The sequence below is a fragment of the Canis lupus genome, chromosome 8 (assembly GCF_011100685.1).
Source record: "Canis lupus familiaris isolate Mischka breed German Shepherd chromosome 8, alternate assembly UU_Cfam_GSD_1.0, whole genome shotgun sequence".
In the NCBI taxonomy this organism is placed as follows: domain Eukaryota; kingdom Metazoa; phylum Chordata; class Mammalia; order Carnivora; family Canidae; genus Canis; species Canis lupus.
The window spans coordinates 11331264-11354613 of record NC_049229.1 but is presented as its reverse complement, the minus strand read 5'-3'; the positions used below and the strand labels follow the sequence as shown (position 1 = coordinate 11354613).

The following is a 23350-nucleotide window of genomic DNA, read 5'->3' as shown; positions in this document are numbered from 1 at the left end:
AATTCAAACATCTACATTAAATAAGGCACAAGAAACAAAAAAAAAGGCAATTTATAATGAAAATAATTCGCCCTCACAAAGTATTCAGAAAATTAAAGAGTTGCTAATTATATTTACTGAATGACTTAAAGTATCCTAAGTTCTCAAAGTTAAATTCATTATCTTTAAAAAATACATATTTTATTTTATTTTTAAATACATATTTTAAAAGGCAAAAACAAGTATCTTCATAAACATTACTTACTATGAGTTGAACTTACCTTTTTATCTTCTTTTACTTTGTGAGTTTTCTTCTTCATTTTCTTATCATCTAATTCCTGGTCTGAAGTGATTGCAGGATTATCAATACCACCTTTCCAAGTTTCAACAGGAGAAAGAAGTGGATCTTCTTCACTTCCACGATGTCTTCCTTTTCTTTTTGTTTTAGAAGTGGTAAAAGCCTCATCATCACTTGCATCTGAATGTGTTCTTCTATAGTAAGATTTGGCTTTACTAAACAGGGTTTTAGATTTATATTTGTATTTTGAAGGCCTTCTTTCTCCATGACTTTTTGATGTTCTATCAGAAAATCCATTTTCTTCATCTCCTTGGGTGTTATTTACAAATGAGTTTCGAATTTTAATAGAGCGAGTCTGACTATCATCTGGGACAGCATATATCTCATCAGGATAGCTCTTCTGTTTGAAAATTGTGTCAATGGGTTCCGCATAGTTATCTGAAGGATCCATATCTTCAGGATGTGCCAAAGGAACCCGGGAAGTTTGTTTTCTTGGATTTTTACCAATACCAGCTTCAATTGTTTTTAAAAGGTTTGGATCCAGTTTTTTCACATTTGTCTTAGGTACAACTGGTTTAGGTTTAATAGGTGGAGGCACTTTATGGTTGCGTTCGTGATCATGACAGTTTGGGGTGCTATGAATAGGATACTCATTTCCTTCTAAATCTAATCTATATCTGGAACGGTCACTAGGTGTTGGAAGCAACTGTACATCATCTCCAATTGGACTGTAAGGAGGTGGTGCTTCTGTATCATCATCTGAATCGGGGTAGTTGTTATATGGAAAACAGTCTCTGGGAGATGGCAGAAAAACATCCTCACTTTGATGGGTTGATTCCCTTGTATTATCAGATAAATAGGAATTTTCTATCATATTTTTTTTCTCTAGAACATCACTGAAAAACAATGTAAAGACCTCAGTTTGCCGATGATACTGAGATAAAGAATACAGTGCTGTAAATTTAGCAGTGATCTCAGTTGCGATATGTTCTCCTTCAGTCATTAATTCCTTGATAGCCTCATTTTCAAAAAAATCTGCTTGGCTGTCAGTAACTGCCACCAGCTGTACAGGAATGGTGTCCTGAACTTCTGACAGAAATGCTCGAAGCATTCCCATTGACGCTTTCCGTTTGGCAGAATAAACTAATATATACCCATGAACCAGTTCATCTTTCCTTACTCCAATTGAGGAATGGTATGATAGTATTGTGATCTGTATTCGCCTCCTTTTTTCACCAATGATTTTATCAAGCATTAGAGAATTATTTTGTCCAGCTTGAGCAGCACTACAAGAATGAGAATCAAGGAAGGGTGAAAGAATAAGATCCACACTAAAAGGATCACCACACATGGCACACATGACAATTCTCAAGTCAGCTTCTGATATATCCTTACTGGTGGGAACTGGGCTCACCACATCTAAATTATGCTTAACTGATTCTAATACTCCTCTGAGAGCCTGCTTAATTTGGGTTTCATTAAATTTACGAGGATACGTACCAGGAGGTACATCTACAAAAGGGCATTGTAACTTGTTTGCCAACTGTTGCCCTTGGTGCCTGAGAATTGGTAGATTCTTACTCATAGAATCTCTCTGATTAGCCAGAATTAAAGTAAATGGAAGATTAGCCATGTACTTATCTTTTCTGATCTGAGAAGCTTCAGTTCTTATTTTTCCAATAAATTCCCCAATAAAATTCAGTGACTCAATGGAATTAAAAACACAGAAGCACCCATGTGGTTTAAAGGCGGTAGTCCACAACTGACTTAAGAAGTAAGGCGACTTGGCATCAACTGGCCGAAGATCAAGTTCATAAATTTTTCCATCTAAGGCATACTCATCATCAGTGGATTGTGTTCTTATCTCATTTGCTAGTTCTTGGGCAAGGCCATCCTTCCCTAAAATGAAAAGGTTAACTTTATCTATATTGGTACTATCATGATACAATCGTAAGCGGCCATGATCCAACTGCAAAAGACTACTAGCAAGTAACTGCTCTACTTTAATGTCTGTACAATTTTGGCCACTAAGACAGGTTTCTTTAGTGGGATGATAAACAAACCCTATGTGCTTAAGGAGAAGAGATTCCCTATCAGGTGCAAGTTTCTGTAAAGCTTTATATCTAGGTTCTTCACTCAAAACTGTATGAATTTCACTCATTTTATCTGAACTAGGTGTTGCATTAAGATCTAAATCATAAAAAAGTTCGGAGTGCTCAAAAAGCATTTCCTGAAACTCTTCTTTGGCTTTTTCAACTATTTCTCGCTGATGCCTACCATACACCTCTTTGCTATCAGCCTCAGTGATATATTTGAAGGCTTCATCCTCCATAACAAAGCACATAACTTCTTCCCACGGCTGCCCAGGTGAAATGAACTGAATTTTTTCCAAAGTCTTTTTGAATTTTTCCTTCATTTCTACCCTTCTCTTCTCTGATATGAGATGCTGTACATGGTTTTGATAAACTTTTTCAGCTTCTAAAGTGCTCAGGAGGTCAAATGGGATTCGTCTATCATTAATTTTATCTATATGGTCAGTTTCATCCCACGGTGTTTTTTCTAGCACCACAAAACATAACTGAAAATCTGCTCTCTTTTCCATTAACTTCAAAGCTTCTGACCAATTTAAATGTTCAATCTCTTCTAGGTTTGGCAAAAGAGTGTTGAAAGCTCTTGGTAAAGTATTTATATATTCTTCTCTCCTTTTTCTTATATGTTCCTGTTTAAGTTGTTCTATATGTTTTGAAAACGCATTTCTGGCCTTTCTTGTTCCCTCTAAGTTGATGTATTCTTCATAATCAGGATGATTTTTTAATTTATTACTAACAGTTTTCCAAGTTGCATGATAATCTCTCACAGTCTGCACAAGTTTTTCAAACTTATCTGTTGCTGTGACAACAAGTTGTCGCTGTGTTTTATAAGCATCCAGATAGGGAATAATTTTAGGCTTGCCACGAGTTTTATCCAACATTTGTACCAGTGCAGTGAAACATGTCTCAATGTTGACATTAAATCGTGCTGATGTTTCCACTACAAGAAGGTTCTTTTTGTTTGAAGCAAATGCCTGAACTTCTCTAAGATAATGATCCACGCATTCATCACATTTAGTTGCTGCTATTATTACAGGTTTTTTTGATTTTGATAGTTGGACAAAAAGATTATTCACAAATTTAAGTTGATCATCAAACTTCCTATTGCATCCCTGACTCACATCAATGCACAGTAAAAATCCATCCACATTGAGCTTCCCTTCAGGCATTTGCTTCTGTTCAAAGTCTTGCTCCAAGCCCAGTTGATCAGTGCAAATGTACATTAATTTTTCTGCTGACTGCAGTTTAGAGGCAGCTGCACGTTTTATATAGGGTTGTAAATTCGTACTCCGATGAGGCAAGAAAGTCTGGTCATCAATGAACTCCGTTTGTTCGATGACATGAATTTTGCATTCTACTCCATCTTCACCATTTTGTGTTATGTCGCCCCAGTACAAAAAGTGATCATTGTTTACTACTCGTCCTCCAAAGTCAATGGTGCTAAGCACAGAAGTATGCTCTGGGTAATATTCATCTGCTTTTGAGCGTACAAATCTATTGCACAAACAAGACTTTCCAACTCCACAGTTACCTTTGTCTTTTTCAGTCCCAGAGAGTCCAACTACACTGATAGTATAGGATGGGGGGCGAGGCTCTTTGTTTTTTGCCATCATAACTCTCTTCTCATGTCTCTACATTCATAAAGATAACCAGATATACTTCTCATTCTGAAAATAGAATCATCTCAAAATACAGATCCCAAAGTTCAGAACTATATTTGGTTCTTTGTATTTCCCTCATTTCTGTGCAGAAAGGTCTTCAAGATCATATGGATCATCTTCCTAGAAAGAGGGGAAAAGAAAGGACAAAACTTAATCACGAATTACACATTAAATTACATACACACTAAAGATGTTTGTAACAAAAGACTATGGACATTAACAACAAATGCTACATGTATTTTAGGAAACCACCATAAAAACTGTTTGATTTACTGTTATAAATACAAGATGACCTCAAAATTTAAGACAAATCCAACAATTAAAATAACTACACGCAAAATTTAAGGTAACATTTCACAAAACTTAAAATAAACTTCTATTAACCAAGTGTGCATTTTGTCTCTACTCCTTCCTGTAAGTTTGAAGAAATAACTGGTCTTTTCTCCCCCTCAATTTTCCTGCCTCCTGTGACTACAGACTATGCTTGCTGATAATTAAAATGTAGTAGTTGCCTTAACAACTCCCTCACAACTCTCAAAAACAACCTTTTTTCTATTACATTGTTCCTCAAAACATGTTCCCTAAAGTAGAATTTCATATAAATTTAGCAAGAGTTTAGAATTAAATAAAATTTTTCAGAAAGTTTCAACACACTCCTATGAAATCTGTCGAATTCTATGCCCCCCCCCCACAATTTATAATATACAAATACTTCAAAAGGAAAACAAAAATGGGCAGTTAATACAAATGCTGAGTATTTAACTAGATCAATGTTCTCAAACTATCAAGGTGAAGGATCAATTTTTATTTCATATCTGGGGGGTCCCAATTTTGCAAAATCCAATAAATGAATTTTTAAAAAAATCCAAACCCCAATTATTAGATTCAATAGACATAAAACTACTGTCAGACTATTTTTAAATGTTCTTGATTTCTATATTCATTTCCTCTCAGAGTAGTTACAAAAAGCTAATGGACCACATTTTGAGTTGTACGAAGCTGAATAATTTTGAGATTGTATATTTGAGACAATCTTTTAGAATTATTTGATATACCAGGCAACATGAAATAACCTTGAAGAATTGCATGTAATTTAATTTAGGTTATTTATGTGGGAAGAATGAAACACTCATTTATAGGAATTTTATTTATAGATTCTTCACATTCTTCTGAGGTTGAATTAAAAGCAATATATCAATTCTACCACATCAGTTACACAACACAGGGAAAATATTCAGTCATGTACATCAATATGTGTGAAAATTATCTTCAATCCAGACAAAATAAAGAACATAGAAAAAAAACTAAGAGGTACGATAAGAAAAGAACCATCATTTGTCCCAAATACGTCTTCTACCCTGAACCTGAATTGCAAGTAAACAGCTATTCAACATATACTGTACATTAACTATATTAACAACTAATGGACAGAGAAAGTTATTATAATTTAAAATTACGACTAGTATTTCTGGTAAAGTAATATTAAAAAACTAAAATCTCAGATTTACTTTTATATTTCCGAAATTTATTCTATTAGCCTCAACTAAAAATATTATCTGCCATATGATATTCAAATAATGCATTTACTAGATTCATTTTCACAAAAAATAAAATAATCCTATGTTGAAGGAACGACATAGGAAGTAGAAAACCATGAATAAATACAATGGATTTCAAACCTCTTATTTATGAGTTTAGGACAACAGTTTTTGTGTCATGGTTTCTCTATCTATAAAATGGGGCTGCGGGATCCCTGGGTGGCGCAGCGGTTTAGCGCCTGCCTTTGGCCCAGGGCGCAATCCTGGAGACCCAGGATCGAGTCCCACGTCGGGCTCCCAGTGCATGGAGCCTGCTTCTCTCTCTGCCTATGTCTCTGCCTCTCTCTCTCTGTGTGTGACTATCATAAAAATAAAATAAATAAAATAAAATAAAATAAGGCTGCATATCTACACAAATTTAAGAACTAAATCATTTTTTTTATGTTAAGTACCCACCAAAAAGAGTTTAATTAAGTATTCTGTATTAATTTGATTCTTGGAAACAGTGAAGCTGTCAAAGACGTTTTTTTAAATGACGTGATCAGACTTGTGATCAAAAAATATTTATCTGACAGAAATATATAGAATAATTAGAAGTAAAAGAAATTAGGGCAGCCCCATCCAATCCTATTAACTCTTTTCCATTAGTAAAACTTCTTTAAAAATCTTAATCTGGTTAAATTGGGTATTTGCCCTAGCACCACATTTAGCCTTCTCTACCTAAACTGTGTAAAAGAGTATTTGTAGGTACTGATAAGAAAAAAAAATGAATGAGGTAACAAAGTTACACACGGTCATAAAAAGGCAGAACAAAATTAGTTGTGAAAACAGCACAATGCTTCTGTAACAATTAAAAAAACTGAAAACACATAGTAAAATACAAGGTCTACCCTTCCTTTTTACTAGAAAAGCAGAAAACTGCAGACAATACCCTTTAAAATGTACATCAAAAGAAAAACATACCTAGTGACTACTTTGGGGAATTTTTATGCTAAACAGTATAAACAAACACTAGCACTACACATGGCTCTTTATTAAACAAACACCTATTCTGAAAACGAAGAGCAATTCAAAGACATGTAAGACTGTCCCCTGCCTTCCAGTTTGACACAAAGTTAACAGAAAGGTAACTGTACAAAGTCATATAAACCTGAATATTATAAAAAAAATTCTCAACTACAAACCTAATCTCTTAACAGGCACTTCTTTATTCATTTCTCATATATGCTTATTCCAAACTCATTAAAAGACACATTTCCGCTCTCCTACTGCATATACCTCAGAATATGGAGACATCTTTCTGTTTAAGTTACAGGGTGTAAGCAGAAATGAAAATACTCTTGTCACACAAAGTATTTTTAAAATTTCATAGAGGCTTAAAATTAAGTGAGTTATCACCTTTTGTCATTTTTTATCTAACAAGAAATAATTTTTTTAAAGATTTTATTTATTTATTCATAAGAGACACAGAGAGAAAGGCAGAGACATAGATAGAGGAAGAAACTGGGGGAGCCTAATGCTGAACTTGATCCCAGAACCCTGGGATCATTCCCTGAGCCAAAGCAGATGTTCAACCACTGAGCTACCAAGGCATCCGGAGAAATTTTAACACTGAGGTTTCAACACACATCCTAATAAATTTTATAGTGGCAGGCTCCAAATCACGAATATTCAAGTTTAAATTAAAAATGAGGTAGCTTTGTGTGACTTTTATACTTTTTACACCAAATTCACAGTAAATTACCAATTAGACACTGAGGCACATCCATGTCCTTCTTTCAGAAAGGCTACTTGTTGATTATTTAGAAGTCAACTCCAGAGATCATGCTCACTACAAAGTGAGTTTCAAATGGTGATGGAAAACTCTCTCACCTACAGGTGGTAAAGAATAATACTGGACAAATATTTGCTCTCTCCCTCAAGCTCAATCATCAAATCAGTACAGTCTTTATCTGATTTGTAAGTTTACATAAAAGATCTGAAAAAGTTTTCTAATTTTTTAAAATGTTCTCAGGTTTTAAAAAGTTTGAGAAACCAATAGACTAGAAAAAAAACTGTCATCACCTGTCCTCAAAAACATTTTGCTCTTTGTTTGGGTGAGTATGGTATTACCACTTCATAGTTTTCTCCCATGAGTTTGGCTGACAGGTCATATAGGAACTTAATTTCAGCCACCTGGACATACATGAATTATCCACTGCCCTCAACATCTAGGTCAAAATTACTGTCCATTAACTAACAAAGGTAGTTCTTCTGTGCTGATAAAAAGAATCCCCTCTTTTTGTGTGTGTGCTCTGAGTAATAAACTAATGGCCATTATCTACATGCAGGCTATTAGATTTAATCTGAAAATTCCTTTCAAGTATGTTTAATGATAATTTTTTAAAAGATGTTATTTATTTATCCATTAGAGAGAGAGAGAGAGAGAGAGAGAGAGAGAGGCAGAGACACAGCAGGCCCCATGCAGGGAGCGTGATATGGGACTGGATCCTAGGACTCCAGGATCACACCCTGGGCTGAAGGCAGGCGCTAAATCGCTGAGCCACCCAAGTGTCTCTAATGATAATATTTGATTACGTTGATTTAACATCTTTCTGATTTTTGTTATGACTTTACTTCCATATAACCTGTTCTCATTTTCTCATATTTTTACTCATGAAAAAAAACAAAAGTAGCAATGACCTACTCAAAGCTATCCAGTTAAAAGGAATCTCTGAATGACCAATCTTTAAGCAATAGTACTGCTTTTCAACAGTTTGCAATGCAGTTTCTTTCTCATTCACCTTTAAGTTTATCTTATAACCATTCAAAGGGAATGGTTAAAGTACCTCCCCAGATAGTAACAACAATGTATACATGTGTGTATATATGTGTACATTATATATATACATTATATATATACATATATATCTTATTAGAGTAGAACTACAGTTGATGAGAAAGTTGTAGGGAGACAGCAACTATTCTTCTTGAGTGATCCCTAAAATTACCCTAAAAATGAAGCCATCTATATGATTAAGTTTTCTACGATATCAGACTACGCCATTCAAACACATTTTTTGTTTTTAAGAATTTATTTATTTGAGAAAGAAGGAGAGAGATAGAGAGACAGCATGAACAGGGGTAGGGGCAGAAGGAGAGGGAGAAGCAGACTCCTCACTGAATATGGAGCCCAACACGAGGCTCCATCCCAAGACCTCAGGATCATGACCTGAACTGGAGGCAGATGCTTAACTGACTGAGCCATCCAGGACCCCCATAACATGCTCCCTTTACAGAAGTTCTAATAACATGAAACAGCTTTCTGCAAAAAAATGTCTTAAGTTCTACAAGGAACCTAAGGAAACTGAAAAAAATCATTTCTTAGTAATTCTGGACTTGTATCAAAATTTGTTTTATACTTTCTCAAAAAACTTGCATTCATAAGTAAAAGGTATAGAGGCACCTAGGTGGCTCAGTTAGCTGACTGTCTGCCTTGGGCTCAGGTCAGGATCTCAGGGTCCTGGGATGGGGCCTGCTGCAGACTCTCTGCTCAGCAGGGAGTCTGCTTCTTCCTCTCCCTCTGCATTAGTATGCACACCCTCTCTCTCAAATAAATCTTTTTTTTTTTAAGGTATACTTTTTAAAATTTACACTTTTAAGTTATTTTGTAGGAAATTCCTGTTGGTCCTATCTTCAAAACATATCCAGAATTTATCACTTCTCATTACATTTATTGCTCCAATTCTGTCCTCGTCCACCACATCTGACTCTAGATTATTCCAAAGGTTTCCAGACTAATTTCCCTGCTTCCATTCCCACTCCTCTTCCCCCTATTACTACCAGAACCACCAGAGTCTTTTAAAACATAAGTCAGAGCTGCCCTGCCCATTCTTAGGCCCAAAACCCTCCAGTGGCTTCTAAAAGTCAAAGGTAAATCCTTTTCTATGGGATACTATAAGATCTGCCTTCTCCAACCTTATCTTGCTCTCTGACCTACTCTCATATATTCTTCCATTCTCATTCTGCTCCACACTGTTCCTCAATATGCTAATCATGTCTCTGCCTTTCCACTTGCTTTTCCCAGTAATCCCTAAAATCCCCCTTGCCTCTTAACTCCTAAATTATTATAAAATTTATTTATCACTTGTCATGAACTCTATTCTATCCCTCTCCCCACCCAACTCCACAAAGGAGTTGTTTATTAAGATCCACAAAGGCACAAATTTTTATTTCATCAATGTATTCCAAAAGCCTCCAACAGTGCTTCCTACATAGAGTAGTTACTCAATAAATGCATGAATCGTAATATTAAAATCAAACTGTGCTTAATTCTCTGGGCAAAAAAGATGTAAGCACATTATGTTTCCTAAATAAGCACTATAATATATTAATCTAAGAGGTTTTCTAAAGCTATCAATGGAGGAGTGCCCAAGTGACTCAGTTTGAGTGTCTAACTCCTGGTTTCAGCTCAGGTCATGATCTCAGGGTAGTGATATTAAGCCCCCACATTGAGGTCTTCGTTAGGTAGTATGCTTAAGATTCTCTCCCCCCCCCCCCAGCTCTCATACACTCTCTAAAATAAATCTCAAAAAAAATAAAATAAAAAAGTATATTAATGGAGAAAATGCACCTGTATTTCAGGATCCCAAAAAGTAAAAAATTAAACCATCAGCATGAAGCCTATGCTCTATAATACATTCAGCCAGGATAACTATCTAGTTTTTATTTTTGAAACATTTTTTAGAATCACAAATATTATCAAAAATTACGTTTTCAAGAGCTAATTACACCGAAGGATCTTTGTAATTACACGTTCTATTTTCTTTAAGCCAAATAAAATATCCCTTACATGAACAAATATTTGCGAAAAGACAGATCCAAGCCCGAAGACGGCCACATACATTTCACAATCTCAGGCGATCTAGACCAGCTTAAGAATAAAAGTATCAACTGAATTACTAAAAGACGAACATGGTACAATTGATATAGTACTACTTTTCTTAATCGTGTTCATTCTCAATAACAAATGCATCAATACTGTGAAAAATTGGAAGAGGAAGACCATCTTAACATATATGATAACTAAGTAATTAATGTAATATCTGTAGAAAACTCAATTACATTCCATAATACTGTCTTTGACCAAGTTTTCTACAACATAAGCACATAATCTCAAGGTTGAATGGGATGCTAAAGATGTAATTCCTATGAATTGGTCTTTTCAGAAAACTATAATCAAGTGAATGAAAAAAGAATCTACTAAAAATTTCAACAACTTATGTAGTGACCAAATAACCTGAAAACTTATCTTGGTAGGATTCCAGATTAAATCATTAGGATGGAGATTTTGTTCTGTTTTTGTTGTTGTTTGTTTCACTATATTCCCAACACCCAGCACAGTTCCTGACAGTGACTGCTCAAATATTTGACGACTAAATGGGTCAATCACTAGACTCAGATCCTAAGCCACTAGGCAATCTTAAAGTCTTATTTGTAGTCAAAATTAACAAAAATTACACAATGCTATGGGCCCAAAGACTATTAGCATAGCAGTATATTCTAATATAAAAAGCCCACAATTTTTTTAAGACCAACAGCATGCTTGTCAAGACAAATTAGGTAAACCTGAAGGCTCAATGGAAGTACTTCTAGGAAGGTCCAAGTAGGCAGTACTCTGGGTACGCCCCAAGTCCTAATCAACAAAGACAATTCTTTCACTCATTTTTATCTTTTGATATTTCAAGTATTTATTGTTTGAAAAAGAGTCCTGCATAAAAACCAATGACCTAAACTAAACTTGTCAAATACCTTGGTTTGAAAGTTACTCTAAACTCTTTCTAGACCATTACCTCACTCTGTGGTGAAAACAGAAGGACCAAAGGTCATCTGATTTATACCAACTTATGTAAACAACCCATTAAGTATTTACTGTGCTTAGCTACTATCTGCTCAACTTTATGTCAGAGGTTTTGCAGGTACAAAGGTATAGTATAGGGAAGTCCACTAAGCTAGCACTACGAATATATTCACTTCCCCTTCAGAATCGGAGTCTTCTCACTTTGGAGAACGAGAAGTGAGGGGAAGGGCATGCTTTGACATTGAAGATTATAATGCTATACCACAGGAAATCCTTATTTTCATTATAAAAATATGGTAGGTAAGGCTTAATAATTTTCTTAATAATAGGAACATTAAGAGGTTGAATAAGAATCTCAGGAAGATGTATAGACTAAAAAGAATGCATAGATTGAAAAAAAAGGCTCAAAAGCACTTTCCCCACAATTTTTAAAGAAACTTTATAGTACCACAGCTGAGAAGACAAAGGCAATGTGCTATACCATGGAACTGATAAATGCAATCGGAATTCAAAAATATGAAAGATCACTTCAAGCTGGAATAGATCAGGGTTTGGAAAACTTTTTCTGTAAAAAAGGCCAGAGAATAAATACTTTAGGCTTTGCATCCCATAAGATGTCTGTTAGAACTATTCAACTATGTTGTCACAGCACAAAAACAGCAGCCATAAACAATACTTAATTGAATGACCATGGTTGTGTTTATGAACACTGAAATTTGAACTTCATTTAATTTTAACATATCACAAAATATTACTCTTTCAATTGTATCCTTGATCATTTCAAAATGTAAAAAAGCCATTATATAGAAACAGGACAGAAGGCCTATCGGGTCTAAGGGCCATAACCTGCAGACCCCTGGAATAATACATTTCAGTGAAGAAAAAGGATCTGAATCAACTTTGAAAAATAAATTGGATTTGAATTTTAAAAACGAGTCATTCCAGGTGTGTGATTAAGGTGGAGTGGTTGAGCACAGTTACCATGCTGAAAAGTAGACTTATTTCTTATTTCGCTTATTTCTGAAGATATAAGGAATATGGAAGGTCTTAAAGGGCAAGCAGGAGTTAGACCTTGTAATAAGCAATAAGAAATCATTATAAGCTAGAAATGGAATACAAAATTAGATTTCTGAGGCACAAAACCCAAGAGATAGATAAATAGTGGAGGCTAAAAAGCACCTGAACTACCACAGAAATTGAAAAGAACAATCCAAGGAAAAGAATTTGGTGACTGGCTGCTAATTATAAGAAATCAAGCCAAATGAGTCCATGTTTTTTAATGAAAAACTAATCAGTTTCAGCAACAGATGGTGGTGTCACTTGAGTTTCAGGTGACAGTATTTATAAAGAAAAGTAAAAATAGAGAAATGAGGCAACATCAAGATTGATAAAACATAAATTTCCAGATCATAAACTTAAGAAAATTATTTGAGACCATTCAATACTCAGAAACGTCTAAATAGTTATTTGGTTAATAAAGAATAACAAATCTGGATGCTCAATTCCCCAGATCACAGAAATGTTAATTTTCCACTAGTTCTCTAAACAATCAACCAAAAAAACGATAAATAAGTAAATACAGAGTTGTTATTTGGCTCTGAAAACGTGAGTACAAAAAGAAACAAAATTATGGATCACAAATAATACATGATCAACAGGAAGAAAATGAACAAACTGTATCAAAACCAATGTTCAAGTTTTTTCAAGGTTGCTGGTAATGCCAAATACAGCAAAGCTAACAGTAACACAAAAACTGTTTATTGCCCCATCACTCCCGCTATTAACCTTGCATTAACACTTTTCCCTAAATCTTTCAATTTCACTCAAAAGGTACAAATTGATGCTCTTAAATATTCACTTTATATTTTCCTCCCACCTGCCAATCTATCCTCACTTCCCTGTCCTTTTGGTCCACAGTGTCATTAACTTAAGTTTTTTTCTTACTTATCCCAATCTTCCCTAACTACTAAATCTTATCTCCTGTATCTAAATTCCTTTACACTGATTTTTCAATCAGTTATGTCTTGCCTTCTATTTGGCTCTTCTACTCTATCTTGAGCTGGCATCTAACCATTCCTAAATTGTCAAGATCTCTCCCCATCAAAGCTATAAGCTCTTCCAAGGGAGTAGTATTTTATATTTCCCTGTATTATTCACAGTGCCCTAGCTACTCAATAAATTACTGTTCAGGAACAAAATAGGCTAAATCTAGTATGAAGCTAGAAAAATGAAAATTCAACTGTACCATTAACTCTTCATGATGAAAAAGGCTTAAGAATCTAACCAGGTCTAATCTACAGGTCATATTTTAACCCTAAATTACAAAGTTATGCATAAATCTTATTCCCAATTAATAGTTCTAAGGAGTCTAACACAAAGACATGACCAAACATTAACAATCTTTTTGTACTACAAACCTAAGGTATTGTGGACACTCAGCCTCCAAAATACGGGGTGGGGGAGGGGGGGGGTGGAGACCAACCTTGTTTACCATCTGTCTTATATTCAAACTCCTATTTGCAGTTAACACATCCAAAATCAAATGATTACTCTGTAAATGATTCCCAAAGAGTGCCGGATAGAAATAGTTCTCTTTTCTACATTTCTTAGTACTTGTATGTACATATTTTACCCCTTCATAGTTATACCTCTTCAACGAAAGATCAAGCTACACAATCTCTAATTTATCTTAGTATTCCCAAGGCCAGGCGCACAGTAAATGCTAAATAAGGGTGATACGAATTAATGAATTACAAATCAGAGGCTTTAAGTTTTCTTTATGTGTAGATTTCTTTTTTCAAAAGAATTCTTAAGTCGAGTACATTTAACAACAAAAATAGAAGCTGCTGGGTTGTCAGAAGAAGTCTCAAGCCATCTACGAAAAAATCCATAAGGGGTTTAAGTAATAGTTTTAAAAGCAATTAAAGTTCATACTTAAAATTTTCAGCACTGAATTATTTCTCTTAATTTCTAATAGGGTTTTTCCTGGCTTGATAAAATGATTAAATACAGCCTTCATTTAAACAAATAGGAGCTGGATTACTCAAGTCATCAAATGATAGATTCACTTTATCAAGGTTTCTTCATTCATTTTAGAAAACCAAGCTCCCTTGGAATACTTTAAATATATTTCACAAACATTTTTTTAGGAACACAGATATTATTGAAACAGAATATGTTTCCTGAGTCAATTATATTACCTGTCTACCTTCTTGGTGTGCAAAGAAAAAAAATCATGGGCCTTACAGCTCTAAAAATAGTTTTTAAAATAATTTCTATAGAAACTGTAGTTTCGAGAATTGAAATTTAACTCTGTAGCCACCAAGAAAACTTCTATTATGCCTTTTCATACTAAAAAAAGGCAACACTTACCTAAAGGCCTGCTAATATTGAAAAAAGTTTAGTAGTCTTCATAAGACAGAACTTTTACTTCAATAGAAAAACCTGAGTTACAAAACTATTTTCTAAGCTGTACCATAAATTCAATTCCAAAAATAAAGGAATACAAATGACAGTATTTTATTCCTTTAAAAAAAATCTTAACTTTCAAGGTCAAAATAATTATTTTCTCCAAAAGACTAAGTGTATTAAATCTGCTTTTCAAACAGATGGGAAATAGGCAAAACATTTTGGAGATGTGATAGAATTTAAGATACTAATTTTGCAAGACATTTTTAAAACAGCTAATGTAATTTAAATGGGGTGAGGTGCTAAAAAAAAAATGAAGTATCAGAATTCTGTGACAACTGTCTCTGATAGCCAAGTGTAACCCACCCATTCCTCAATGCTCTTATAAGGAACATATAGAAAGAATGGTAAAATAATTGGTGCTGAGGTGGGTTAAAAAAATGTAGCCTGCATGACATGACAACCAAATCAATTGTTTTTTAGTCATCTGTGCCCTTCTGACTGAAGTCCGCTTTAAGTCAATCAGATCAATAGCGCAATCGCATATTTCTTGAGTGTTAAATACACAGATAGATCTAGCTTTTCAATCATGTATGTTTACTGGTAAAGTGCTCCAAGGGCTATGGAAGTTTTTGGTGATACACACTCAACACTCTTTCCCTCTGCTTTACTACAGATATGGTAACGTGGGTCAGTCTGAGAGAATAAATGAAAAGGCCAAAAGTGAGAAAGCAATCTAAAATGGAAATAAAACCTTAACCTGAAAACTATCCGGTCGGTCACCTATATGGTATGTATATCTAAAACTACTCATTAAGAATATAGTTTTATCATATTGAAGTCAAATAAACTGGAATTGACAGGTAAAACATCTCAAAACACCTTTCTCTAATGTAACTTAACCAAATATTTTTCCAAATAGCTGCACCTGGATCAAATTTTTGTTAAAAGAACCATTTTAAATGGAGACTCTGAGAAATACTTCTGAGGTGAATGCAAATGTATTCAATGTACCCCCCCCCCCCCCCCCCCGCTCCAATACTTTCAAATTGAGTATGGGTTTGGATGTTTAAAGAGATGCCAGCAAACCCCTCCCACCCCCACCCCCCACACACAACACCTGTAGAGAAGGCAGCATAGCATAGGCAAAGATCAGCCGATACAAGGATGTACTCCACCGTTTCACACTTGACTGTTTTAAAAATTGGTATCGTTTCCTATCACAAAGAAAAACTCAAGTTATCGTTAGGAATTTAAACATAAAAACGAGCGTAGACGCAATCTGTATGCCTATTTTGGTCTAGATTTAAAACACTTAAAATTCCCATTTATTAAGCATGAGCGAAAACTGGATTTCTATCATATGGCAAAGTGTAAGCGTCTCCCGGCAACTTTTTCGGAATTCTATCAAACGTCCTCATAGTTTGCCTTCACTTCCGAGCACCTCTCGGCGCCAGCTACACCCACAGCCTCCACCTCACTTGCATTTCTAATAACGCTGAGGAGGGAGGGTGTGAGGGAGTATTTCTGTGTGGATAAGTGCGCGCGCGCTCCCGCGCGGTTCCCCACCCCCACCCCGATACTTTTCTTTAGTGGAAACAGAGGGACAATCTAGAGGTTATCCTCGCAGAAACTCCTAATCAAAGCCTCAACCCAGCCGCAGTCACCGTAAGACTCCGTGTTTTGGTGGCGCAGTGCAACTTCTCACAACCCTACCCCGAGCTTTCGCAGCAGATGGGAAATGGGCGAAGAGAAACCCGAGGAGGAGTAGGGGCGATCGGGGGGGAAAAGTGAAAGGGCCGATCCCCGCGGAAAGCGCTTAAGTTTGCAACGAAGACCGTGTTTCCGCGAATACGCGCCCACCCTCTGCTCCCCCTTCCAGGTGGAACTCGTTACCGGCCGCCAGCCAGCCAACAGACGCCGCCGCCTTCCCTCCCCGCGCACCACCGGAGAGCAGGGCGAGTGGGGGCGGCGGGGAGAGCGCACGCCCGGCGGGGCCGGCGCGATCCCCGACCACCACCAGGCCTCCGCCGACCCGGGCCGCGTCACCTGTGGAGAAAGCGCCCCCTCCCCCGGCCTCTCTGCCCTTCACGCCGACCGTACCCCCCCCCGCCCGCGGCAGCCGCTCCCCGCCGGGCCTGCGAGGACCGAGCGCGGCGGCGCCAGGCTCCCCTCCGCGGCTGCGGGGCCCCAGCGCCTCGAACTGGTTGCAACCGGCGGCGGCGACCGAGTGGGGCAGCCGGTGGCGGGAGGGTCCCGGCCGGGGAGGGGCGAGCGGGCAGGCCCAGGGGAGCAGGGATCGCAAGGTCCTACCTAACACCGTCGGTCTCCTCCGTCTCCTCCTCAACGGCAGCGGCCCCGGCGGTGGCGGTGGCGGTGGCGGCGGCAGCGACATTCCTGGGGAGCGCTCCCGCCGCCGCCGCCTCCTCCTCCACTCTCTGCTCGCCTCTTCCCGGCGCGCTCCCCCAGCGCCGCGTCCCTTCAGCCACCTCCCCCCGCCCTCCCCAACACACACGCCCCGAGCCCTCGAGCCCTACAGCTCCGGCTGCCGGGTAACCCACCCTCCCGCCCGCCCGCCCGCCCGCCACCAGCGGCGGCCCCGTCCCTCCCCCCTTCCCCGCCGCCCGCCGCCGCGCCGGGCTCAGTAATGGCGGCCACTCGGGCTCCCTCGCGCTGACGGATCTCGCTCCCTCTCTCCCGAACTTTACCTCAGCATCTCTCCCGGCGCGCACCGCCGGAACGCAGGCGCGCGCGCGCTCAGCCACACACCCGGCCGGGGGCGGAGCGGCGGCGCAGCCTCGACGGGGCGCGCGCGCGCGCCCCCGCCCCCGCACCGCCCTCCCCACGATTCCCCGCCCCCGCCGCCCTCACCTCGCGGCGCCTCCCGCGCCGCGCGCCCGGCGGGGCCCCGCCCCTGCCCTCGTCTCCGGGGAGCCTGGGAAGGCGCGAGCGCTCGGGCCGGAGGGAGGGGAGCCGGCGCGGGGCCGCGTCCTCGCTCGCGTCCCGGCTCCCCCATTGGCTTCCGCCCCTCCCCCTCCCCCTCCCCGTCCTTCCCCCGCCTCTCCCGCCCATTGGTTCCCTCTCCTACTCCATTCCTTCTCACCTTTTCCCTTTTCCCCATTGGCGTGGGTGTTTTTCCTCCGCTCTCCCCTTTTCCGTATTCTCCTCCTCCGCCCCCTCCTCGGCGCTGGAGGAGCCGCAGACCACGCAGCCCCGAGCGCGGCCGTCTCGGAACCTTCCCTGCTTTCTCCTTTCCCTTCTGTTCCGGTTTCTGGCTGGAACTGAGAGCAAACCACAGTACCGCGGAGGAACCTGACACTGTGTGAGCCGTTGCAAAACCTCGCACGGGCACCGGGAGGTTCTCGAGGAACCTCCCCCCGGTCCCGGTCTCCGAGCAGCAAAGAATTCAAGGGAGGAAAAGAACGCGCCCTCGCTTGTCCGCGGGGACGTGCTCGCGTGTCTGCTGCTACGTGCGCGGCCGGTTTGCTGCCCGGGCATCGCTCGCCAGCTGCAGAGCCGCAGACCTCACCCGCTCGGACCTGGTGCCGTCCGCGCCCGCGCCCGCGCCCTCGCCCGCGCCCGCGCCCAGAAGGCGAAACTCCATGGGAGCCAGAAGCCCTTTCCCGGTCCACACGGCACCGACGCACGCAGGCCCGTGGCTTATTCGGTTCTTAGGGAAGTTAAGCGAAACCCCAAGGTACAGGGGTTTAGGATGGCCCCAAAGGCGCCAGCTCCCTACCAGCCCAACCTTGGGAACCGTCGGCCGCCAGCCTTTTATCATATTACCTTACGTACATGCAAGATTTTTTGAGACCTGGAAATTTTGCAAGTTTGGGGGTGCCCCGGGCTTTCAGGGTATTTGCCTTCCGAGCCCTGGTGGAGAGAGGACAGACGGTAGAAAAATGCCTTTCCTTTTACCACTGAAGAAATGTGACTTTCCCAAGGTCACCAGAATCTGTCTTATACAGAGGTCTTAAGGTAGCTGCCAACAGATAGAAAAAGAATGAGCCAAAAACGTAAATCTACTACTCTAACTTGTTATGTCTAAAAGAAAGAAAGTGATTTGCGGGGAGAATTTCTCTTTGGGGAAAGATTTGTTTCCTACATTGAGACAGTTCATCGTCAGTAAAGTTAGCATATGAAAAATCTTTTAAATTCCAGTTACTCTTTATTTCTTAGGTTACATAAGGTATTGAAGTTAGCCAAGGTTGCTTTTCTGTGTGTTATAATGATGCAGCTGCTGCCAACCAGAAGTACATTTATGGTCTGTTAATAAACTAGAAAACCCAAAACTGCCTTTTGGTAAAAATGGGAAAATATTTGTCAGTAGATCTATTACAATATTCCAGTACAAGTTTGTTGCACACCCCTGCTCCTCTAAATGCCCGTATTTCAAAGGTAAACCTAATAGACAAAGCCGAAGAGACATGTTTAATTTCTCTATGTCTGTTAGTCCCTAATTTTAAAAAGGCATCACTGCGATTCCTTACTCCAGCCACTGTCTTGCACCTGAACGGTACCAAATAGTTAAGTAGTTAAGGTGTGTTTCTTTCGGTTACAAACCCTAGGCAGGGAAGGATGCAAAAGAAAACTTGGAATCAAAGTAAATACAGAGGAAAAGAAGGAAAAGGGAAAGGAAGAAATTGGGGAAAGGGAGTGGAACCATCAATTAGAGGTACTAATGCCACAAGTATCCATAACCATTTGTGGGGGTTGGAAAGTTCATGCATTTAAACGCATTCCTTTACCTTTGTAATAAGAGTCCTTAAAAATACTTTAAGCCTATTCAGAATCACAACTTTGACTCTGAAACGTTAAGTGTTAATAGTGTCCACCCTAACTTTAAAAATTACTTCCTAAATAATCAGAAATTTCATAACCATGGACATGTATCAACATAAACCCAAGTCAAATAAATCAAGGCTTTTAAAGGAAGCATCATCGTATTTTTTTTTTTAAGATTTCATTTATTTATTTGAGACCAAGGGGGGTGGGGGCACCAGTGGTGAGGAGGAGCAGAGGGAGAGGGAGAAGCAGACTCCCTGCTGAGCAGGGAGCTCGATGCAGGGCTTGATCCCAGGACCCCGGAATCATGACCGGAGCTGAAGGCAGATAGATGCTCAATCAACTGAGCCGCCCCAGGCACCCTCCCAGATGGTGGGCATTTAATCCGTGGCTCTTTCCATGACATTTTGCTCTGAGAGCCCATGGATATTAATTCTCAGATATCATTTTCTTCAGTGACCTGTCTTCTCTTCCACTCACCAGGATCAACTAGCAGCAGATATGTACAGCTTTATGTCCAAAGGTGTAGTTTTCACCTTCTTTATACGATGATGCTTCCTTTAAAACAAGACATGATACTAAAGAATCAAGACATGATTCTGGAGAAGAAAACAAGACTTGAAATCTCATTTTCTCGTAATGAAGACCCAGAAAAATGTAACAAACAAACAATTAAAGCCGTGATTTTCAAAGGATAATTTTCGTAGCTAACATTACTGTTGATCCTCCTACATCATCCGTCTTGATTTAGGGAGTCTGAAACTGTAGAATTTTGCCCCTTATCAATATTAATTGTCTAAAGCTGCTTACAAGTATGAAAAAGTTAACAGATTTTTGTTTTTATATTACTTGCTCTTCTCAAAAAATAAAGCATACACTTTTCTGTACAAATAAAAATCTGAACATAGGAATCGGGGAGCCAAAATTCTGTGGTTGAAGATGTTCAGATATCTACAAATAAAAGGCTACAAAGAGGAAAAAATAAAAGAAAAAACAGACGGCATCTTTTAAAGTTGGTCAGGAGCCATGCCTACAGAGAAATAGCTTTAAACACCCACCCTCCCCACGCAAAAGAAGAAATTTTGAAAAAACAATATATTCTTTACACACACACACACACACACACACCCCACACACACGTGCGAGAGAGAGAGAGAGAGGAGATGGAGTAAATATTACCAAGCTCTACTTGGTAGAGCTACTCTTAGATCATCTACTCTTCTTATCTGAAATAAAAGTTTAAGCATTTGTTCTGCTGTACTGGATAATTAAAATTACCCAGAGCTTTGTTCTTCATTTACTTTGAAAAAATTAGAATAAGATTTTGGTCAGGCATTTTAAGTTTTTTTTAATCTAAAAATTCTCCACAAATCTCTAGTTCTCTAACACATCCTAATAAAGTATTAACATGCATGGTCTTTCTAGGATCAAAAGAGTTGACAACCATAAATGTTATCAAAATTCCAGCTCTATCAGCAGTGGTAACACTCCAGTTGTTCAGATGTTTGATGCGAGTTGGCTTCAAAAGAATTTACCCTATAGAAGCAGCTGCACCCCCTGCTGGAAATCTGTGATCATAACTACTCTGGCTTTCATAGCCTCAATGAAGAACGAATGAAAAGCCAAATAAAGGGTCTTTGCATTCACGGTAAAATTGACCAGTGCTTTTTGCATATCTGATACAAGACAGGCTTTTGGAGAACAAACTACTTCAGAATGTCATCTGATTACAGACAAAGAAGTTGGAGAATAACAAAGGCAATTAAATAACCAAAGCACTAAATGATTGTTTATTGTGTAATTTCCTATTGAATTTCACAACTCATTTCTACCTCCCTTCTAACCCCTACCTGCTGCCTAGAGTTCTCTTTCTCCCTGTCTCATACAGTTAGGACTATCAGGTGGACCAGAGGCAGAGTAAGAGGGGGTGCTTGCTCTTCCCTCTAGTAGGCAAATCATGATATACCCAATAACCCCCAGTAACCATTTGCTGAGTTGCGAGCTGAAAGAGTTTCTCCATATTTGTTTTATGGCTACCAATGGCATTTTCAGCATGAAGAAAAGGTGCTAATTATGTCTTGGCTGTTACTGTAGAAAATATTTTGACAAGAGTTAAGGTAATTGTGAGCTTGGGACTGGAACAGTAGTAAAGTAATGCATTGACCTTCCTGGCATTTTGTTCCATAGAGCCTTGTTCTGTTGATTATCCAGAATTGTATTTTTCAGACTGAAATCCCAAAGATGGTATCAGAGTCTAGGTTCACAATGTCATGTTCTTGCCATTCTGGTCCTAGGACATAACTGAAATAATGAAAGTAGAACTCTATTTTTGAATAATTAGTATTTTATAAGGATTATTTGTAATGCAGACTCCTTTTAAAGGGCTAGCAAGTCAGTGAGGTCCCACCAGCACAAATACTTTAATTAAGCAAAAATCCTCAAGTTATATTCTCTCACAAAAGAAGGTATTATTGGGCCATCTGGACCCTCCATTGAGTTTTCATGAGGGATCACAGCTTGAATTTAATCAACCCCAATAAGGTTAACCCCACAAAGCTAAAAAATAATTGTAGAGATTGCTAACTTAATTCTCTCTTTGAGATTGTTACCACTGTCATTTGTAAATCATTACAATGGGAAACAGGAACTTGTATTGCTTAAATATTTAACCATAAGAATATAATTTTTGTGAATACCCCCTTATCCCTGCTCTTTTTAGGCCAAATTTGGATTGTGAGCCCCTCTAGGTAAGAACCCTAAATGAATGTTTGGCCCTATACAATAACTAGAACATGGTTAGTAGAAAGCCCAATGAATGTTTGATGATAATAATATGAAACACTCTTAAATTTTATAGATTTCTGTGGATTCATTACTCACAGAAGGCCTTAGATCATATTTAATGCCAGCTGAGATAATCACTTTGGAAAATACAAATCATTTAAAGAAATCTCTAAATTAGCCCGTAAAAATCAAGTTAGGTGTCCTTGCCTGAGTATGACCCATATTTCTCCACATTACATCTCTCTAGAAGGTAAATGTGAGTTGCTAGTAACCAATAACTGTAGATCTGAAACATCAGAGAACCTTGTATAGAACTGGTGTAGCATAAGAGTTTCTGAAATCATGAGAAGCTGTCTAATCACTACACAATTAAAGCTTTGTTATTTTTCCCTATCATTATAAGCTGCAATAGATGCTAAATGTTTGCTTTGCCGATCCATGCTTTTGCATTTTCTTCAAAAAGCTTCTCAAATAATAATGTGTTTTTTTGATGGACACACAACTTCTTTCAAACACATCTATTACATAGTGAGAGATAATAATACTCTTCTTTCCCTAAATAGGCTTCCAATCTCTCTTCAACACACTCTAGCACAGGACTAGAGCATATGCTTCATTTATTTCTAGCTTTAGTACCCATAGAAATTCTATTTTCTCCTTAAAAAGTATTTACATTAGAAGTTCTGAGACTTTACAGACATGGTAACAAAGTAAAAGTAAGTAGCAAAAATTCATAAGGTGTCCTGTAGATCAAATTCTTATAAAATTGTACTTAATTATAGGCAAATATTTAAAATATTTTAAAAGTATAGATTTCTGAGGTAGAAAAATATCTATAATGATTTCCACAAAAAAAAAATCAGGCTGCAAAGAAGTAAAGGTAGTATGATTCCAGTTTTGTAAAACAAAAGTGTTTTGAAAACAAGATGATGATATTATTGCCCAACATGTTAACAGAGATTTAATCT

At 38.7% G+C, this 23350-nt stretch overlaps 1 protein-coding gene across 4 annotated transcripts in view; it reads right to left on the bottom strand.

The window, feature by feature from the left end:
- The window catches only part of ARHGAP5 (Rho GTPase activating protein 5), a 78688-nt gene extending 60479 nt beyond the window's left edge, over window positions 1–18209 (bottom strand). The window contains exons 1-2 of one of the 4 annotated variants that reach the window (XM_038544455.1): window positions 17917–18209; window positions 261–4148 (exon numbers count right to left, since the gene is read on the bottom strand). In XM_038544455.1, the coding sequence (XP_038400383.1) occupies window positions 261–3980 (3720 nt within the window). In that variant the 5' untranslated portion in view covers window positions 3981–4148; window positions 17917–18209. Of the gene's footprint in view, window positions 1–260; window positions 4149–17126; window positions 17309–17521; window positions 17620–17916 lie in introns of those variants that run through there. The other 3 variants (XM_038544454.1, XM_038544456.1, XM_038544453.1) reach the window with 3 other exon arrangements.
- Between the last annotated feature and the right edge of the window lie 5141 nt (window positions 18210–23350).